We start from the raw sequence: 21662 nt of genomic DNA on the forward strand, positions 1-21662 counted from the left end.
CGTCATCTGTTCATCTCTCCCTTCTTCTGTTCCGAAAAGCTTGTTGTCTGTAAGCTTCTGGTGAACCTGGCTAACTATCAGAGGCACGGCACTGACTGATGTACACATCTTGTGCCAACCTAAAGCTAAAGCTAACTCTCTCTCCTCTGCTCTCATCCTTCTAGACCTATCGGCTGCCTTTGATACTGTGAACCATCAGATCCTCCTCTCCACCCTCTCCGAGCTGGGCATCTCCGGCGCGGCCCACGCTTGGATTGCGTCCTACCTGACAGGTCGCTCCTACCAGGTGGCGTGGCGAGAATCTGTCTCTGCACCACGTGCTCTCACCACTGGTGTCCCCCAGGGCTCTGTTCTAGGCCCTCTCCTATTCTCGCTATACACCAAGTCACTTGGCTCTGTCATATCCTCACATGGTCTCTCCTATCATTGCTATGCAGACGACACACAATTAATCTTCTCCTTTCCCCCCTCTGATAACCAGGTGGTGAATCGCATCTCTGCATGTCTGGCAGACATATCAGTGTGGATGACGGATCACCACCTCAAGCTGAACCTCGGCAAGACGGAGCTGCTCTTCCTCCCGGGGAAGGACTGCCCGTTCCATGATCTCGCCATCACGGTTGACAACTCCATTGTGTCCTCCTCCCAGAGTGCTAAGAACCTTGGCGTGATCCTGGACAACACCCTGTCGTTCTCAACTAACATCAAGGCGGTGACCCGTTCCTGTAGGTTCATGCTCTACAACATTCGCAGAGTACGACCCTGCCTCACGCAGGAAGCGGCGCAGGTCCTAATCCAGGCACTTGTCATCTCCCGTCTGGATTACTGCAACTCGCTGTTGGCTGGGCTCCCTGCCTGTGCCATTAAACCCCTACAACTCATCCAGAACGCCGCAGCCCGTCTGGTGTTCAACTTTCCCAAGTTCTCTCACGTCACCCCGCTCCTCCGCTCTCTCCACTGGCTTCCAGTTGAAGCTCGCATCCGCTACAAGACCATGGTGCTTGCCTACGGAGCTGTGAGGGGAACGGCACCTCCGTACCTTCAGGCTCTGATCAGGCCCTACACCCAAACAAGGGCACTGCGTTCATCCACCTCTGGCCTGCTCGCCTCCCTACCTCTGAGGAAGTACAGTTCCCGCTCAGCCCAGTCAAAACTGTTCGCTGCTCTGGCACCCCAATGGTGGAACAAACTCCCTCACGACGCCAGGTCAGCGGAGTCAATCACCACCTTCCGGAGACACCTGAAACCCCACCTCTTTAAGGAATACCTAGGATAGGATAAAGTAATCCTTCTAACCCCGCCCCCCCCCTTAAAAGAGTTAGATGCACTATTGTAAAGTGGTTGTTCCACTGGATATCATAAGGTGAATGCACCAATTTGTAAGTCGCTCTGGATAAGAGCGTCTGCTAAATGACTTAAATGTAAATGTAAATGTAAATGTAACCTGTGTGAACGCATAATTTGCATACCTCTATCAACATTCCCACAGAACCTTAGGGCACTAGTCTCACATTAGGGTGTGTGTGTGACACGTGTGTCACATTAGACAATGCCAGTGTGATATCTTGGCATTGGGTGAAAATGAGCTTTGGCGATGACATTTCACTTCCTTATGCTATAAAATACATTTTTACCAAGACAAATATGATTCTTTAAGTTCTGAATCGGTCAGTCGGGTCTTTATCTACTGTAACATATCATTAACAGTATATCCAAAAATCCGTAATTTCGTAATCTAATACATCCAATAATAATTACAGAGTTTAGTTGACAGAGCGGTGCCGCTTTCTCGCACGACTTTTGAGGATTTTACATGTTGTAGCGGCCTTCTGCAAAGTTGTTTCCGCGGGTCGCAAAAATCCCAAACTAAAATGACACGAGCTGAATTAACTTTAAAAGACTTTGAAAATAAAAATATGCTCAGTGCTTCGTTGACATTTCACATAGATGCACTTGTATTTGTTGAACAATCTTCGAAAAAGGACAGGACTTCCGCATTACTATGAATAGAGTATACTAAAATATGGAAATACTACATCTCAAAATCGATATATATCTTACCTCTATATTGTCTTACGTCCTCCAGATATTTGGAAAAAATATCTAATTGCGAATGTTTGTCCAGATATTGATTTTCAAACACTTGGGTAAAACTTGGTATTTCCACCAGACACGGTGAAAGATGAGTTCAACGGTGAGCATGTCAGTTAGCCTTTATTCTCGCACAGAATCCAAGCTGAAGCTGACGTAATGCTATTTTCCAGATTTTTTACAAAAGAATTCTCTGGCCCTTTCTCTGTTTAAGTCACCCTAATTTTGGCCATCCTTCAAGTGTAAAAACTCCAATCACTTTTGAACGGATTATGATAGAGACATGAGGTATTGGACCATTGGTTTTCGTAGAGGATTATCAACACCCATTGGTCAAAATATGCATTTGGTATAGACACCCCACTGAATGTTTTGTTTTGGGAAGTGTTATACCTCTAGTTACAGCACAGAAAGAATGCTCTGTAACATTTGAGTCAGGAGACAGTGGCAAAGTTGATAATGTAACCTACACCAAATATATTTAAACAGAAGTCCATACACCTTTAGGATTTCACTAAATTCTAATTGCTTGGAAGATTGCGAAAGATTTAGATGCGCCATTGGAAAATGTTTTCATATTTCCTCCTCATAATTTAATGAACATGTCAAGGTTTTAGAGTTCAGAACCAGCAGCATTGGGTTGAGTGGCATGTGTTAGCCTAGCTTAGTGTGTGTGTGTGTGTGTGTGTGTGTGTGTGTGTGTGTGTGTGTGTGTGTGTGTGTGTGTGTGTGTGTGTGTGTGTGTGTGTGTGTGCGTAAACGTGTGTGTGTAAATGTATGTACTTGCTTAGAATGACAATACATTTGAATGTATTCAGAGAGAGACGTTAGGTCACTAACAGACACTAGTCATCATATGATAAACACAGTCACTACAAAGAGACGCAGCAACAGCCCACGGACTCAGGACAGATAATGGCAAGCCCCTGTCAGACATCACAGAAGTGTTCAGGTCTAGTTAGAAGGCATCAAGTGTTCCTCCAATGACTGTTTCATCAGTGGTCAGACATATAAAAAACTAGAAAGTGGTCAAACCACAAAGACATCACACACACATCACACTAACTGCACACACAGCATCTTCACACTTTACACCTCACACACACACTGCACCCGCTGGCTTTCACACATATTACAGTCCCTCTTGCTCAGCTCTTTCCTTTCCTTCTCCACTCAAAACTCACAGACAACCCACATCAAATAGACATACTCTCTCCCTCTCTCTCTCTCCCATTCTCTCTCTCGCTCAGTGTCCATCTGTGTGAGATAAGTCAACATGAAAATGCGTGATATTCCTCTCTCTGTATTCAGATCTCAGTGTACACAGCACTCCGTGGCCTCCCTGGTTCAATTTCACAGCCCAAAAGAATCAAGACAGGAAACCTGAGTATTGGCATCAGCTGATTTTGGACCAATTAGATTAATCACTCTACCACTCATCATCACTCTTCATCACCATCATCATTCATCACTATGGCAGTCTATTTAGTCAATCGGGTTCTGCACACACATTCTCTAATGGCTACCGTGCTACCGTTCCTGGTGACATGATATTGCTGTAACATGCGCTACTCATCATGCATGTCTGTTTTCTGCTTTCCCACCAGCCACCCCAGCCTTCACCTGTTTGACCTCTGCTTTTGTTTCGGTCAGGGGGATTTGTACAGCGTGCCTTGCTCACTGCCTGTAGTTATGATGCAGAGCCTAATGCCACCATTTTCTAATAAATGGTGAAACTAATACATGGTGTTTCCTGTCTGAACCTCCACACTCACACACACTCTCTCACACAGATCACACACACATACATACTGTTGTCTCCATGGTACCACTGAGAGTTCTGGGGTTGAGGGAACTCAAACACACAAACACATGCGCACGCACGCACGCACGCACGCACGCACGCACGCACGCACGCACGCACACACACACACACACACACACACACACACACACACACACACAGTTGCTCTGGTGGGCTAAAGCCAAATGTCTGGAAGTGGACTTCACATCTGCATCCTGTTAAACTCACTAATAAAACACCTCCAAACACAACAGTAGAAACACACACACATTCTCACCTCAATCCTAACTGGAACTAGTTCCAGGCCGAGGTAAAGACAATTGTTTAGGGATTCACTTAAGCTGAGAATAGACCAGATATTTCCTTTCTAACAGGACCATATGTTCTTTCTGTGGTTAATATATCTTCTCTGTCTATTCACTGGCACACGTGTTGTAACATAAGTCTGGGGCATGGTGTGTTTTCCATCTCCATGTTTTGTCTGTTAGTGAAATTGGGGTGATGCAGGCTTCTGGGAGAAGTTAACACACCGTGACCAAATATAAACGTGTTCAAATGAATCCTGCCTTTGCTCTGAACGCAGCGACCATATTAAAGTCCGAGCAGAATGCATAGCTAATTTATGAGTCACTTTTTTTATTCTCCGTATCACACTAGGCTTAACAAATGCACTGTCCCACTAAACGCTATCAATTCCAGTTCCCAAAGCCAAAGATACCGAATTTGCCATTATGACACCAGCCTGAGGTTAAAGCAGGGGACGTTTGCACAGATTTTCGTACCACTTTGATTTAGATCCAGAGATCTAGCGGATACTCGGTTTTCAGGGGGTCATATATCAAATCCACATACACTCCCACTTAATTTGTTCATCGTCAGACACTCCCACTTTCCCGTTCTCCCCATTGCGCCATACATAACTTCAACAATCCGACACACTCGCCCACTGTCACAGTGTGCTCTGGACTCTACACTGAACGGATTACCGGTATCGTTATCGTTCATCATGGATTTGAAACTCTTGGCGGTTATGTCTGTGCTTGCTGTGGCGACATACGTTCCTTTCTCACAAGGTAGGCTACTTTGGATGAGTTTAGCTATTATATCTGTTATTTGTTATTCAAATCAAGCATTGTGTGGAGGTTTTCTATACCCCCGCGGGGCGGTTCTGTGTGTGTCCGAGGCGCTGCATGTTCTGCGGCTGTTTTAGTGAGACGTGTAGCTGCTGATTTCTGCTAAAATGGTCACTCATAATAATAATAATACGTTATTCATTCGGTCTGCCTAGTTTACACCATGCTTGAGCTACATCGAATTCGATTATGCATGTTATGGTGTGTCCACAAACGCGCTATGGGGATGTTCTGAATAGTTCAGTGGGGTCTTTCTCTAACATTTCATTAACAGTATATCCCAAAAGTCGGACTTCGTAACCTAATACAACCGTGCAACTTTTTACATGTCGTGGTGGTTGTCTTCAAAGCTTCACGTGTCGCAAAAATCTAAAGTAGCATGACATGAGCTGAACTAAATGTATAAGTCTTTGAAAATAAAGAGCTTGCTGTACGCTCAATGCTCGGTTGACATTTCACAGAGTTATGATTGTTTTTGTGGGAGATCTTCAAAAAAGAACAGGAATCTCGCATTAATATCAAATGCATATACTAAAATATGAAAATACTACATGGCATGTCTCAAAATCGATATCTATCTTACCTCTATATTGTTTTATGTCCTGCGGATTCTAGAAAAAAAGGACAAATTGAACAGGAAAGTAAGCCTGCCAAGTAGCCTTTATTCTCGGGTGAAAATGTGTAATTCCTTCAGACAAGTGTCAGGGTAGAGAACATCACTTCTAAAATAAAATCAAATGAATGAATACATACTGTGCTAACTGAATACACAACCAAATGAAACAAATCATTTCTAACATTGTTATAGGCTACATATGATAATATATAGGATTATTACACCTACATACATTTTTAACTTGATCATCAAAATATAGTGCTATAAGCGCAGCAGTTATTCATTAATGAATGAATAACATTATTATCATTAGTTCCTATTTCCTATTTTACCATGATGAGTTATTAAATAACCTAAGTGAATTATTTATTCAGGCAGCCATAGGCTGCAGATGTAATAGGAAGCTTATGATTGTGTAATTATGTCATTTCAATCGTTATTATAATTGAAGTTTTAAGTCAAAGTGCCTTTAAAACATGTAAGACGTAGCCTACCAGTTTCAAGGTGCAGCCTGTGTCCAAAACATTGGAATCTGGTCCAGTTATTTAACGGGACATGTTTCAACTTCACCCTTGATTTTGTTGCACAGTGTTGGGATAGCTACTTGGGAGAAATATATAAACTAATATCTCCTGCCCAGCTTATTGATCATCCTTTTGACGCCCTCTTTGCAGACTGTGTAATAAGGACTATGTCTTTGGCTATGTGATAGGTATTAACCTCTGTGATTTCTAAATGTCTGTGGGATGTTTTTCCGTACCTTACACTTGAAAACGCATCGGCAACCGATGCCTGTTTAAGGTAGATGGTTGGTTGTGGCAGAGGGACTTTGCTGCTGTCTGGCGATTTTTTTTTTACCATGCAATCTTCTTAATGTAGGGGATGGTTATTCGTCTTCAAATGATTGAATGCATTTTTCTTGTTGCCTCTTGTTGCTACCACAAATTGCACGCTGACCAGCGCGAGCGTTGCAAAATAAATGTACATACATGTTATTCAGTCATTGCACCCACACTGCTCCCACGCGTTAGCGTGGCCATGCTCTAAAATATAACTATTTGTGATGCTCGATGTGCCTCAAGTCCTGCCTCTCCAATCTCCTCGTTGGTTTTTAGGAGCATATACCCAAGTAGGTAATTGAAAGATGAACTGAGGTCCACACTCCAGTCGGTGGTGGTAATGCACCTTTTAAAGTTGGTTGCCAACCGCCATATAAAGTCCAAAGAAGAAGAAGAAGCATGAAGGAGGAGAGATTACTAGAAACAAACTCGGTTTACCCATTTATCTGTGGATTAATTGTCGGAGTAGAGGACCTTGTGCATTTCAGGTAAAATAACAACCCAATGTTTATATCCCTGGAGAAATTAGCTAACAACAGCAAGCTAGCTAGCTAAATTGTGCCATACATGTTTAATGCTTTTCGACCTGTCCCCAAATGAATATAGTTGGTTCAGAGTTCGTTTTGATATTTCAACCTGCGTGTCCTGGTCGCGTCTGTTGTGGGTGAACAAAATGAACATGCGCGCGATGGCGCATACAGACACACACGCGTGCGCCAATAATAAATGCAATTGCAAAAACTCAAATAACTTTTATATACACAATTAACATGATTTATCAATTGGTCAAAATATGCATTGTTGATTAGACACCCTAGCATGTATTTGATTTGTAGTGGACCAAGCACAATTTTTTTTTTCTGATCACATGGTGCAATTAATAATAGAATGTCAACTATTTTATCTTATTTATTACATCTAGTTTGAATCCTTGAAAAAGTGCTCCGGGTTAAACATGCTTTATTTGGATGACTCATTGACTAGTTCCACATTCACTTTCAAATAGCATATGGAAATCATTTTATTTTCAAATAAACTGTTCAAATGAATGGCCCTTTTGAATTTATTTTTAGTGTCATATTCCCCATGAGCAGTAATAACAAGTAGCCTAGGCATTTATAAAGCATTTATAGTCTACTCGTTGTGCGTAAAGCAACACCACCAGGGCACGACAACTCCAGCAGTGCGTGCATGTGGGTCTTTTTATAAACTAGGTTTCCAGTGAGGATTTCCTACACTGGACCACTAATAAATCAACAATTTTTTTTCATGTAATTACATTATGATATAAGCTAAAGTCATACAAATTCACAAGGTGATTAAAAACCTATGTTTAACCCTTTATTATGGTTGGTGTTTTGACGGATTTGTCTAAAATCGTGTGGCATAAAAAGTGTACGTTGTCGTTATATCATATATTAAGCATTAATCGGTTATATTTGACATTGAACTTGAACCCTGTAAGAATCCTAGATCTAGCTGTCGGAGGGTTTTTTGTATAGCGCTCTCAGAAATGCAGTGTAATTACGTAACATTTCATGTCTCCTTATGTTATGGGGGGAAAACAACCCTAATAAATGCAAATTCAAAATTGAATGCTTAAAACCCAAAAGAGTCACTTCACCTTGATGCTTAAAACCTAAATAAATACTGTTCTTAACGTGGTTCTTCAATAATTAGCATAAAACTTGTTGGATGTGCATTTGGTGTCCAGGTGAGTAGTTACGCCGTGATATTTTCACACATCATTATCTGATCGAGGAAGGCTGAATGTCAGTCAAGTGACGAACAGCTGTTGTGATAGCGCATGCGATGCATTACAGCCCAAGTGCTGGAAAAAAGGTGTTCTCAAGGAATGTCCGGAATATTTTGGTGTCTCATTAGCTACGCCGGTGAAGACAGTTGTGCCTGGATCCACGTTGGATTTAATATCCCTTGCGAATATTATTATAATGTTTTGTTATTTCTTACATTATTTGCTCAGGACATGTATTACATTATTACCTACAGACAAAAATAACTTTGGGATATTAGATCAGTCAATCAGTCACCAGCATTTCGACCAGAAATTTGATTTCCCTAAATTGTATCCTTTGTTTGAACTCCCCGATGCAATTCCATTCATTCCGGGGGCTACTCCAAGTCTCCTTCGCAAGAAAAAAGGAACAAGGAGTGGGCTCTTCGTCAGACTCAGGAGGCGTGCATACCATCCACCGCTTCCGAGTATATTACTCGTTAACGTTTAGTCCCAGGATAAAAAAGTAGGCAAATTCAGGGCGAGGATCTCCTTCCAGAGGGATTGTAACATACTCTGTTTTATGGACTCATGGCTCTCCGGAGATACTCTCCCCATCCATTCGGCCAGCGGGGTTCTCCATCTATCCCGCGGACAGAAAGAAAGAACTCTCCGGGGAAAATGAATGTGGAGGTGAATGTTTCATGCTGACACCGTCACGTCTCTCAAGGAACTACACTGGACTTTGTGCAACCTGGAAACCGCATATCCGGAGGCCGCATTTATTGTAGCTGGGAACTTTAATAAAGGAAATCGCTACCAAAGTTTTATCAACACATCGCCTCCCATACTTTTTACACCTTTTTTCCCCCAATTGGTAGTTACAGTTTTGCCCCATCGCTGCAACTCCCATACAGACTCGAGAGAGGCGAATGTCAAGTGCCACGCGTCCTCTGAAACACGACCCTGCCAAGCCGCACTGCGTCTTGACTCCCTGCTCGCTTAACCCGTAAGCCAGCCGCACCAATGTGTTGGAGTAAACACCGTACAACTGCTGACCGTGTCAGCGTGCATGCGCCCAGCCCGACACAGGAATCGCTAGAGCGCAATGGGACAAGGACATCTCAGCCGGCCAAACCCTCCCCTAACCCGGACGAGACTGGGACAGTTGTGCGCCTCCTCATGGGTCTCCCGGGTGTGGCCGGCTGCGACACAGGCCAGAAATGAACCCGGCCTGTAGTGACGCCTCATGCATTGCGATGCAGTGCCTTTGAACGCTGCGCCACTCGGGAGGCCCTCATCAACAATTCTTGACCATTGCTACTCCCCCTTTCGGGATGGCTACAAGGCCCTCCCCCGCTCCCCATTCGGCAAATCAGATCACGCCTCCATTCGGCTCCTCCCTTCGTATAGGAAGAAAACCTGACCAGGAAGTACCCGAGGTAAGGACTATTCAACGTTGGTCTGACCAATCGAAATCTATGACGCTATGATGTTCCTGGTTGCCTCTGAGAATAAAATGTACGTATACACTGCCTCAGTGACTGAGTTCATTTAGAAAGTGCATAGAGGATGTTGTTCCCACTGTGATGATTATAACTTATCCTAACAGAAAACCATATATAGATGACAACATTCTCACAAAAAGGAATGAGTGAACTACAGCAAGTTGACTGGGAACATGGACGAGTACAAACAGTCCAGCTATGCCCTCCGTAAGGCAATCAAGCAGGCAAAACGTCAGTAGAGAGACAGTGGAGTCACATTTCAAAAGCTCAGACACAAGAGTATGTGGCAGGGATTCCAGACAATAACAGATTCTAAACGTTGCGAACACTGATGCCTTGCTCCCAGACAAGCTAAACACCTTCACCCATTTTGAGGAAAACACAGTACCTCCGAAGCAGTCCACCGCCGCTCACGAGGCCTGTGAGCTCTCGTTCTCCGTGGCCAACCTGAGTAAGATATTTAAGCGTGTTAACCCTCGCATCCCGACATCCCTGGCCGCTTCCTCGTATCGTGTGCAGATCAGCTGGCTGTATTGTTTACGTACATATTCTGTCTCTCCCTATCCCAGTCTGTTGTCCCAACTTTCTTCAAGATGTCCACCATTGCTCCTGTACCCAAGAAATCGAAGGTAATTGAACTAAATGTCTGTCATCATAAAGTGCTTTGAGAGGCTAGTTAAGGCTCATATCACCTCCACCTTACACAATACCCTAGACCCACTTCAATCTGCATACCGCCTCAACAGATCCACGGATGACTAAATCGCCATCGCACTGCACACTGCCCTATACCATCTGGACAAGAGGAATACCGATGTAAGAATGCTGTTCATTGACTACACCTTAACCTTCTCCATAGTGCCTTTCAAGCTCATCACTAAGCTCGGGGCCCTGGGTCTGAGCCCGCCCTGTGCAACTGGGTCCTGAACTTCCTGACGGGCCGACCCCAGGTGGTGAAGGTATGCACCAACACCTTCTCTATGCTGGTCCTCAACACGTGCTCAGGCCCCTCTTGTACACCCTGTTCACCCATGACTGCATGGCCACGCACGTCTCCAACTCAATCATCAAGTTTCCAGACGACACAACAGTGGTAGGCCTGATTACCAACAATGGCGGCCTACAGGGCCGCAGTGGAGACGGTAAAAATGAGCAAATTCCTCAGTCCAACAGTGCAGTAATACCTAACAATACACACAAATCCAAAAAAGAAAAAGAAAATAATGAAGAAATATTGACATTTTTTAAACGAGTAATGTCAGAGTCCAGAATATATATACACTGAATGTACTAAACATTAGGAACACGTTCTCTTTCCATGACATAGACTGACCAAGTGAATCCAGGTGAAAGCTATGATCCCTTATTGATGTCACCTGTTAAATCCACTTCAATCAGTGTAGAGACAGGTTAAAGAAGGATGCCTTGAGACAATTGAGGCATGGATTGTGTATGTGTGCCATTCAGAGTGTAAATGGTCAAGACAAAATATTGAAGTGCCTTTGAACGGGGTATGCATTTGGAAAGTATTCAAACCCCTTGACTTTTCCACATTTTGTTACATTACAGCCTTATTCTTACAACCTTATTCTAAAATGGATTAAATTGTTTTTCCACCCCCGCATCAATATACACACAATAGCCCATAAAGACAAAACAAAAACAGGTTTGTAGAAATGTTTGCCCCCCCCCCCGTTATGTATGTAAGTATTCAGACCCTTTACTCAGTACTTTGTTGAATCACCTTTGGCAGCGATTACAGCCTCGAGTCTTCTTGGGTATGACGCTACAAGCTTGGCACACCTGTATTTGGGTAGTGTCTCCCGTTCTTCTCTGCAGATCCTCTCAAGCTCTGTCAGGTTGGATGGGGAGTGTCGCTGCACAGATATTTTCAGGTCTTTCCAGAGATGTTTGATCGGGTTCAAGTCCAGGTTCTGGCTGGGCCACTCAAGGACATTCAGAGACTTGTCCCGAAAACACTCCTGCGTTCTTGGCTGTGTGCTTAGGGTCGTTGTCCTGTTGGAAGGTGAACCTTCGCCCCAGTCTGAGGTCCTGAGCGCTCTGGAGCAGGTTTTCATCAAGGATCTCTCTGTACTTTGCTCCGTTCATCTTTCCCTCGACCCTTACTAGTCTCCTAGTCCCTGCCGCTGAAATACATCCCAACAGCATGATGCTGCCACCAGCATGCTTCACTGTAGAGATGGTGCCAAGTTTCCTCCAGACGTGAAGCTTGGTATTCAGGCCAAAGAGTTCAATCTTGGTTTCATCAGAGAGTCTTGTTTTGGATGGTCTGAGAGACCTTTAGGTGCCTTTTGGCAAGCTCCAAGCGGGCTGTCTTTGGCCACATCCATCTGGCCACTCTACCATAAAGGTCTGATTGGTAGAGTGCTGCAAAGATGGTTGTCCTTCTGGTAGGTTCTCCCATCTCCACAGGGGAACTCTGGAGCTCTGTCAGAGTGACCATTGGGTTCTTGGTCACCTCCCTGACCAAGGCCCTTCTCCCCTGATTGCTCAGTTTGGCCGGGCTGCCAGCTCTAGGAAGAGCCTTGATAGTTCCAAACTTCTCCCATTTAAGAATAATGGAGGCCACTGTGTTCTTGGGCATCATCAATGCTGCAGAAATGTTTTGTACCCTTCCCCAGATCTGTGTCTCTGAGCTCTACGGACAATTCCTTTGACCTCATGCCTTGTATTTTGCTCTGACATGCACTGCCAACTGTGGGACCTTATATAGACAGGAGTGTGCCTTTACAAATCATTTGTAATCTATTGAATTCACCACAGGTGGACTCCAATCAAGTTGCGGAAACATCAAAGATAATCAATGGAAACAGGATGCACCCGATCTCAATTTCGAGTCTCATAGCAAAGTATACTTGTGTAAATAAGGTATTTCTGTTTTTTATGTTTAATAAACGTGCAAACATTTCTAAAAACCTGTTTTTGCTTTGTCATTTTGGGGTGTAGATTGATGAGGATTTTATAATATATATATATATATTTTTTTAATAAGGCAGTAACTTAACAAAATGTGGAAAAAGTCAAGGGGTCTGAATACTTTCCGAATGCTCTGTAGCTTACACTCTCCGGTTTCTTTTCTTCCTTTCTTATTTCCTAATCGTTCACAGAAAGTTGTCACCTTGGCTGGAGGTGGCAATTGTGGACAACAAAACTATGACCGGTCCAAGTCGTTACAACAAACACTCTCTGTCTCGAGCCACTACTGGGCAGTTTCCACATAGGCACCACCAGTCAGTGTTCGTGCGAGACTCCCCAGCTTCATCAGCGGCTACAGATTCGCCGTCATCTTATTTATTCCTCAGTGTATCCTGGTTCATATACGGTTGGACATTATCATTCAACACCACTTGATTAAAGTTATAATCATAGGGGGGGTCATCGTTTGCTGCAGCTGTTCTACACGCAATAGGTTCTCGGACAGTAGTAATGATAGGAGCTTACTGACTCACACAGAACTACAGTTTCATGGCAGTTTAGCTATGAAACGGCCACAATTTCAATTCCCAGTGTTCAGGGATGGGGCAAGCGGAGACCAGAAAATCAACCTCACTCCTTCCTAAAGCTCGTTGTAGTCACCGAGGGTCAAATCGGGAAAATATCTATACCTAGCTTTTGTTCTTCAGAACTCATTTTTAAGCTGTTTTCACAGACCTACATGTTCGTAACAATGATCTGGACAACGATTTTGAGGTAAAAAAATGTCCGGAACGTTCCTTTAACAAAAAAGTCTTGCAGGGTAAACCAAAACTTCTATACTTTTTTGATACTAGAACATGTAAAACAGGCATCCCGAGGGGCGCAGTGGTCTAAGACACTTTGTCGCAGTGCTAGCTGTTCCACTAGAGATCCTGGTTTGAGTCAAGGCTCTATCGCAGCCGGCTGCGACCCCATGGGGCAGTGCACAATTGTCCCAGCATCGTCTGGGAAAGGGGAGTGTTTGGTGGACAGGGATGTCCTTGTCCCATCGCGCACTAGCAACTCCTGTGGCAGGCCGGGCGCATGCACACTGACACGGCCACCAGGTGTACGGTGTTTCCTCCGACACATTGGTGCAGCTGGCTTCCGGGTTAAGCGGTCCTTGTGTCAAGAAGCAGTTTGGCTTGGCCTGGTTGCGTTTCGTAGAACGCATGGCTCGCAACCTTCGCCTCTTCCCCGAGTCCGCACGGGAGTTGCAGCGATGAGACAAGACTGTAACTACCAATTGGATACCATGAAATTGGGTAAAAAAAAGAACATGTAAAACGGTACGGTGCTAGAATCTCTCTCACGGATCAAGATTATCAGCGCGGCCTATGTCCCCCTTGTAGCGGGAGCGCACCGTGACTGCTCCACTTAGCCTGTACCGGGTGTCTGTGCTGCATCATGTCAGCTCCCCACCTGCACAGAAGTTAACACACTCGGATGTGACACAGCATGTAGAAATGTTTAAACTGTTAATTGCAGTTTGCAACCCAAAAAATCCATACAGGCTAGAACACTACATTGCAAGAAGATACCGGTAGCTTCCAGCTTGGTTTGCTAACATTCTTTTATTACCTTACAGCTGAAGCCAACATCAATTCACTACCCTAGTACTTTGTTTGTGATAATATGCAAACCATAACGCAAATATGCTGATTTCAAACGGATTTACTTTATTAATTCCCTTAATCGGTCTTGCTATTGTTTCAGCAAACCCCTCTTGAATGACATCATTACTGGTTAAAGAGACAGCAAACACTTTTATAAAATATTCTACTTCTACGCAAATGTTGTTGATCATTATAATAGAATGAGTCCCAAATGGAAAGGAAACGCATTGTTTGTCATCTGTAGCCCAATGAAATCAGCCAAAAATAAGCTCAATAACTCAATGCATGCACACACTCCTATTGATTATACAATCACCTGTATTGTGAATAGGCCTAGGCTACATCTTGATTTGCCCAGTTTATCATAGAGATTTACTATTCTAATAAACGCTTACCATTGTTATAATGCGGTTAGATTGGTAAAAACAAAGTCAAATTGAAAATGTAAAAACAAATATATATAATGTAATGATATTGAACTCAAATGATGCCCAGCGATTAACCAGAGCTGTAGCTGAGTTTAAAAGGCTTCCAAACTTGCAGTGAACACAAGCCAAAACAGACCAAAGGACATGTCAAATACTCAACCATTAAAGGTTTGAGACTTGCTGCCACTCCGATCTGTCCCCTGTAAACATTTAATTGTGGGGACACTACTACCACTCGTCAGTGAAATTGGTACAGCACTCTCACTCACGGGCGCAACAAATTGAGCCTCTTACCAGGCACATTTCAGAATAGGTTAATGAGCCAGAAACAACAATACCGTGCGGCCAGTCGTGGTTAAAAGGTTTTAGGAGCTCCAAAAATACTGTAGGGTACTGTATTGAATTTACTATAAATAAATAATACAATATGTTGCTTTTAGTTTGATTGTATAATGCTGTGAAATGCAGTGCAATATATAGCATCAATCTGTAAAACACATTTAAGGTATTTTACAGTGCATTCTACAGTGTTTTACTGTTGAAATGACTGAAAAGTCTTACAGTGTAGGAAAATATCCTTGTTGTTCCTGTTCTACTTGAGAGTGGGGGCCTTGCTCCTCTCTGACAGTATTTTTCACTTGGCCTTGTGTTCTCTCCTGGTTTCTGACTAAATAAGATGGTGTTTTCATGTTCTCCACTTATCTCTTAATGATTACTGTATATTGTATTCATGTTCTCTGTTCTACCCCCTCTTCAGCTAAGCCCATCAGTATGATGGAGAGGTGCTGGTGTCGTTCTACAGTTAACACCGTCCCCCAGCGCAACATCCGAGAACTGAAGTTCCTACACACACCCAACTGCCCCTTCCAAGTGATGTGAGTACCTCGCCAACACAAACATGCACAGGTTATAGGCAAGATCATGCACTGAAAGGGGTGACAGGTCTCTCCTTCTGGTCGGACTTTTCACACCATCAATCTTATGGAGCTGACAGCCAGTGAAAGGAGCTCCTGAGGCGCGCACGCACGCACGCACACACACACACTCTCTCTCGCTCTCTCTTTCTTTCTTGCTCTTCTCTCTCTCTCTCTCACACACACACACACACACACACACACACACACACACACACACACACACACACACACACACACACACACACACACACACACACACACACACACACACACACACACACAGGTTACAGGCAAGCTCATGCACACACACTCCCAGGACCTTTGAAAGTGGTGACATGTCTCTCCTTCTTTTTTGGACATTTCACACCATCAATCCCATGGAGCTGACGGCCAGTGAACGGAGCCCCTGAGGCGCGCACACACACACACACACACACACACACACACACACACACACACACACACACACACACACACACACACACACACACACACACACGCTCTTGCTCTCTTCGCTATCTCACACACACACATGCACACACTCGCTCTCTCGCACACACACACACACACACACACACACACAGTCTTGTACAGCTAACCTTGTGGGGACATACAATTCAGTCCCATTCAAAATCCTATTTTCCCTAACCCCTAACCCTAAACCTAACCCTAATCCTAACCCGTACTCTTACCCTAACCCTAACCTTAACCCTAACCCAAAAACCTAAACTTTATCCTAACCCTAAACCTAACCCTAGCTCCTAACCCTAACCCTACAACTAACCCTAGCTCCTAACCTTAATATTTAACTTAATTCTAACCCTAACACTAATTCTAACCTTAACCCTAAACCCCCTAGAAATAGCATTTGACCTTGTGGGGACTAACAAAATGTCCCCAGCTGGTCAACTTTTTGTTCGTTTACTATTCTTGTAGGGACTGCTGGTCCCCACAATAATAGTTAAACACGTCCACACACACACACACACACACACACACACACACACACACACACACACACACACACACACACACACACACACACACACACACACACACACACACACACACACACACACACACACACACACACACACACACACACACACTTCTGATGCCCCTCTCATTGTCCATTCTGTAAGCCATGCACACATAATGAGACTCACAGTGTATCGTGAAAAATAGTGTGTGTGAGGGGGCTGGGAATTGGATGCCGTTTTGTTTTCAACAGGAAAACATTAATAGCAGCTCTAAATAATTGGCCTGTCTTTCCTCTTACTCCTAACTGATAGGGTCTGATACTGCTCAACATTATGAGGTCGGTGTGTGTGTGTGCGTGCGTGTGTGTGTGTGGAGAGAGGTGGTGTGTGTATGTTAAGCATAATAGATGAGAGCTTGGTGTGCTTCATTGTGATTTTAGCACAGCTGTGATATGGTTATCGGGACAAAGCGCTGACATACACTGTATACTAACAGGCTAAACATGTTATGTTTATAACATGTGTACTACTCACTTCAAGCAGTGACCCCCCCCCACATAGAGACATGTGATCTAACCCATGACCCGTCTACAAATAGGTTAGGGTTATTGTGGACTGAGCCTATAGATACATGGTTAGGGTTATTGTGGACTGAGCCTATAGCTACATGGTTAGGGTTATTCTGGACTAAGCCTATAGCTACATGGTTAGGGTTATTGTGGACTGAGCCTATAGCTACATGGTTAGGGTTATTCTGGACTAAGCCTATAGCTACATGGTTAGGGTTATTGTGGACTGAGCCTATAGATACATGGTTAGGGTTATTCTGGACTGAGCCTATAGCTACATGGTTAGGGTTATTCTGGACTAAGCCTATAGCTACATGGTTAGGGTTATTGTGGACTGAGCCTATAGATACATGGTTAGGGTTATTCTGGACTGAGCCTACAGCTACATGGTTAGGGTTATTCTGGACTAAGCCTATAGCTACATGGTTAGGGTTATTCTGGACTGAGCCTATAGCTACATGGTTAGGGTTATTCTGGACTGAGCCTATAGCTACATGGTTAGGGTTATTCTGGACTAAGCCTATAGCTACATGGTTAGGGTTATTCTGGACTAAGCCTATAGCTACATGGTTAGGGTTATTCTGGACTGAGCCTATAGATACATGGTTAGGGTTATTCTGGACTGAGCCTATAGCTACATGGTTAGGGTTATTCTGGACTGAGCCTATAGCTACATGGTTAGGGTTATTCTGGACTAAGCCTATAGCTACATGGTTAGGGTTATTCTGGACTGAGCCTATAGCTACATGGTTAGGGTTATTCTGGACTGAGCCTATAGCTACATGGTTAGGGTTATTCTGGACTGAGCCTATAGCTACATGGTTAGGGTTATTCTGGACTGAGCCTATAGCTACATGGTTAGGGTTATTCTGGACTGAGCCTATAGCTACATGGTTAGGGTTATTCTGGACTAAGCCTATAGATACATGGTTAGGGTTATTCTGGACTGAGCCTATAGCTACATGGTTAGGGTTATTCTGGACTGAGCCTATAGCTACATGGTTAGGGTTATTCTGGACTGAGCCTATAGCTACATGGTTAGGGTTATTCTGGACTGAGCCTATAGCTACATGGTTAGGGTTATTCTGGACTGAGCCTATAGCTACATGGTTAGGGTTATTCTGGACTGAGCCTATAGCTACATGGTTAGGGTTATTCTGGACTGAGCCTATAGATACATGGTTAGGGTTATTCTGGACTGAGCCTATAGCTACATGGTTAGGGTTATTCTGGACTGAGCCTATAGCTACATGGTTAGGGTTATTCTGGACTGAGCCTATAGCTACATGGTTAGGGTTATTCTGGACTGAGCCTATAGCTACATGGTTAGGGTTATTCTGGACTGAGCCTATAGCTACATGGTTAGGGTTATTCTGGACTGAGCCTATAGCTACATGGTTAGGGTTATTCTGGACTGAGCCTATAGCTACATGGTTAGGGTTATTCTGGACTGAGCCTATAGCTACATGGTTAGGGTTATTCTGGACTGAGCCTATAGCTACATGGTTAGGGTTATTCTGGACTGAGCCTATAGATACATGGTTAGGGTTATTCTGGACTGAGCCTATAGCTACATGGTTAGGGTTATTCTGGACTAAGCCTATAGCTACATGGTTAGGGTTATTCTGGACTAAGGCTATAGCTACATGGTTAGGGTTATTCTGGACTAAGCCTATAGCTACATGGTTAGGGTTATTCTGGACTGAGCCTATAGCTACATGGTTAGGGTTATTCTGGACTAAGCCTATAGCTACATGGTTAGGGTTATTCTGGACTAAGCCTATAGCTACATGGTTAGGGTTATTCTGGACTAAGCCTATAGCTACATGGTTAGGGTTATTCTGGACTAAGCCTATAGCTACATGGTTAGGGTTATTCTGGACTAAGCCTATAGCTACATGGTTAGGGTTATTCTGGACTGAGCCTATAGCTACATGGTTAGGGTTATTCTGGACTAAGCCTATAGCTACATGGTTAGGGTTATTCTGGACTAAGCCTATAGCTACATGGTTAGGGTTATTCTGGACTGAGCCTATAGATACATGGTTAGGGTTATTCTGGACTAAGCCTATAGCTACATGGTTAGGGTTATTCTGGACTAAGCCTATAGCTACATGGTTAGGGTTATTCTGGACTAAGCCTATAGCTACACAGTTAGGGTTATTCTGGACTAAGCCTATAGCTACATGGTTAGGGTTATTCTGGACTAAGCCTATAGCTACATGGTTAGGGTTATTCTGGACTGAGCCTATAGCTACATGGTTAGGGTTATTCTGGACTGAGCCTATAGCTACATGGTTAGGGTTATTCTGGACTAAGCCTATAGCTACATGGTTAGGGTTATTCTGGACTAAGCCTATAGCTACATGGTTAGGGTTATTCTGGACTAAGCCTATAGCTACATGGTTAGGGTTATTCTGGACTAAGCCTATAGCTACACGGTTAGGGTTATTCTGGACTAAGCCTATAGCTACATGGTTAGGGTTATTCTGGACTAAGCCTATAGCTACATGGTTAGGGTTATTCTGGACTAAGCCTATAGATACATGGTTAGGGTTATTCTGGACTGAGCCTATAGCTACATGGTTAGGGTTATTCTGGACTGAGCCTATAGCTACATGGTTAGGGTTATTCTGGAATAAGCCTATAGATACATGGTTAGGGTTATTCTGGACTAAGCCTATAGCTACATGGTTAGGGTTATTCTGGACTAAGCCTATAGCTACATGGTTAGGGTTATTCTGGACTAAGCCTATAGATACATGGTTAGGGTTATTCTGGACTGAGCCTATAGCTACATGGTTAGGGTTATTCTGGACTGAGCCTATAGCTACATGGTTAGGGTTATTCTGGAATAAGCCTATAGATACATGGTTAGGGTTATTCTGGACTAAGCCTATAGCTACATGGTTAGGGTTATTCTGGACTAAGCCTATAGCTACATGGTTAGGGTTATTCTGGACTAAGCCTATAGCTACATGGTTAGGGTTATTCCATCAAAAGGCAAAAGGGGTATGGATCATGGATCCCCCTACTCACCAATCTTCAACTGTCTATCATTAAAACCAACACAGCTAAATGCTTCAACCTTTCCAGGAATTCCAATCGGTGACACTTTGAAATCTTCGCTAATGTGTGTATCTGCAGATAACCTGGCTACATCGGAAACATATCACCTGCAAGGGGACTATTTAACATGCCAGCAACATACGACCCTGCAACTAACTGCTGGCTTGCCACTGAAGCTAAGCAGTGTCGGTCCTGGTCGGTCCCTGGATGTGAGACCAGATGCTGCTGATAGTGGTGTTGGAGGGCCAGTAGGAGGCATTCTTACCTCTGGTGTAAAAACATATCCCAGGACTGGGATTGGGGACGTTGCCCTTTGTAGGGTCTCATCGTTTGGATGAGATGTTAAGCGGGCGTCCTGACTCTCTGTGGTCCCTAAAAGATCCAATGATACTTATTTTAAGAGCAGGAATGTTAACCCTGGTGTCCTGGTTAAATACCCAATCTGGCATCATACCATCATGGCCACCTAATCATCCCCAGCTTCCAATTGCCTCATTCAGCCCCCCTCCTCTCCCCTGTAACTATTCCCAGGGCCATTACTGTAAATGAGAATGTGTTCTCAGTCAACTTTACTGGGAAAATGGAAACTGCGCTCGGGATGAGGAATGAACAAGTGGATAGCTTTATAAGTGACAGACAGAAGTGACTGGATCTCTTAATCCAAGCAGCCAAATGCACAGTTGTCAACCGGACAAGATGGTGGTCATTACATCTGCTAGCCTAGGGCAGATCTCAAGGTGATAACAGTATGATTACAGTGGGCGAGGATAGCAGTTAGTAGCACATATAACAGCAAGAGCAGCACAGCTTTAGCCTGTAAATATACAGAGACGATGTAGAGTTCGGGAAAGTTATGTAACACTTGACTGAGGCTGCGACTGTAAATAGAGTTAGAGAATATTGGCTAATTTTAGAGTGACACCCCCCCCCCCCCAGAGCAGCCTTAATGAGCTGCCTGAGTGAGATATTGTACAGAGAGCTTCTCCTGTGTTGTTACTAGAGGAGAACCCCAACTCTGAATGGGGCTCAGTTTAGCAAGGGTTGGTTTAAGAGATAAGCACCAAGATAGATATCAAATCAAAGTTAATTGATCATGTGCACAGGGTGTAAACGGTACAGTGAAATGCTTACTTGCAAGCTCTCCTCAACAGTGCATATGCTGTACATAGCTGTCCATATTAATGCACATAAATTAAAATTAGGCCGTCTGTGCTGGAATGGAACAGGGCACCAGAAGCTCATTCTTTCTTCTTTCTCAATGAATCTTATCCCTCTCTTTTCTCTCTTTGCAGTGCCAAGCTGAAGAACAACAAGGAGGTGTGTATCAACCCCGAGACCAAGTGGCTGCAGCAGTACCTGAAGAACGCCCTCAACAAGTAAG

The 21662-nt window shown here is 43.9% G+C and overlaps 1 protein-coding gene across 1 annotated transcript in view; it reads left to right on the plus strand.

Moving 5' to 3' along the window:
• The first annotated feature begins 4816 nt into the window (after positions 1-4816).
• The window catches only part of cxcl12a (chemokine (C-X-C motif) ligand 12a (stromal cell-derived factor 1)), a 39340-nt gene continuing 22494 nt past the window's right edge, over positions 4817-21662 (plus strand). Inside the window, exons 1-3 of the mRNA XM_055901808.1 lie at positions 4817-4968; positions 15504-15621; positions 21574-21657. Of these exons, the coding sequence (XP_055757783.1) occupies positions 4902-4968; positions 15504-15621; positions 21574-21657 (269 nt within the window). The 5' untranslated portion in view covers positions 4817-4901. The remainder of the gene's footprint in view (positions 4969-15503; positions 15622-21573; positions 21658-21662) is intronic.

The sequence above is a fragment of the Salvelinus fontinalis genome, chromosome 37, assembly GCF_029448725.1.
Source record: "Salvelinus fontinalis isolate EN_2023a chromosome 37, ASM2944872v1, whole genome shotgun sequence".
Lineage (NCBI taxonomy): Eukaryota > Metazoa > Chordata > Actinopteri > Salmoniformes > Salmonidae > Salvelinus > Salvelinus fontinalis.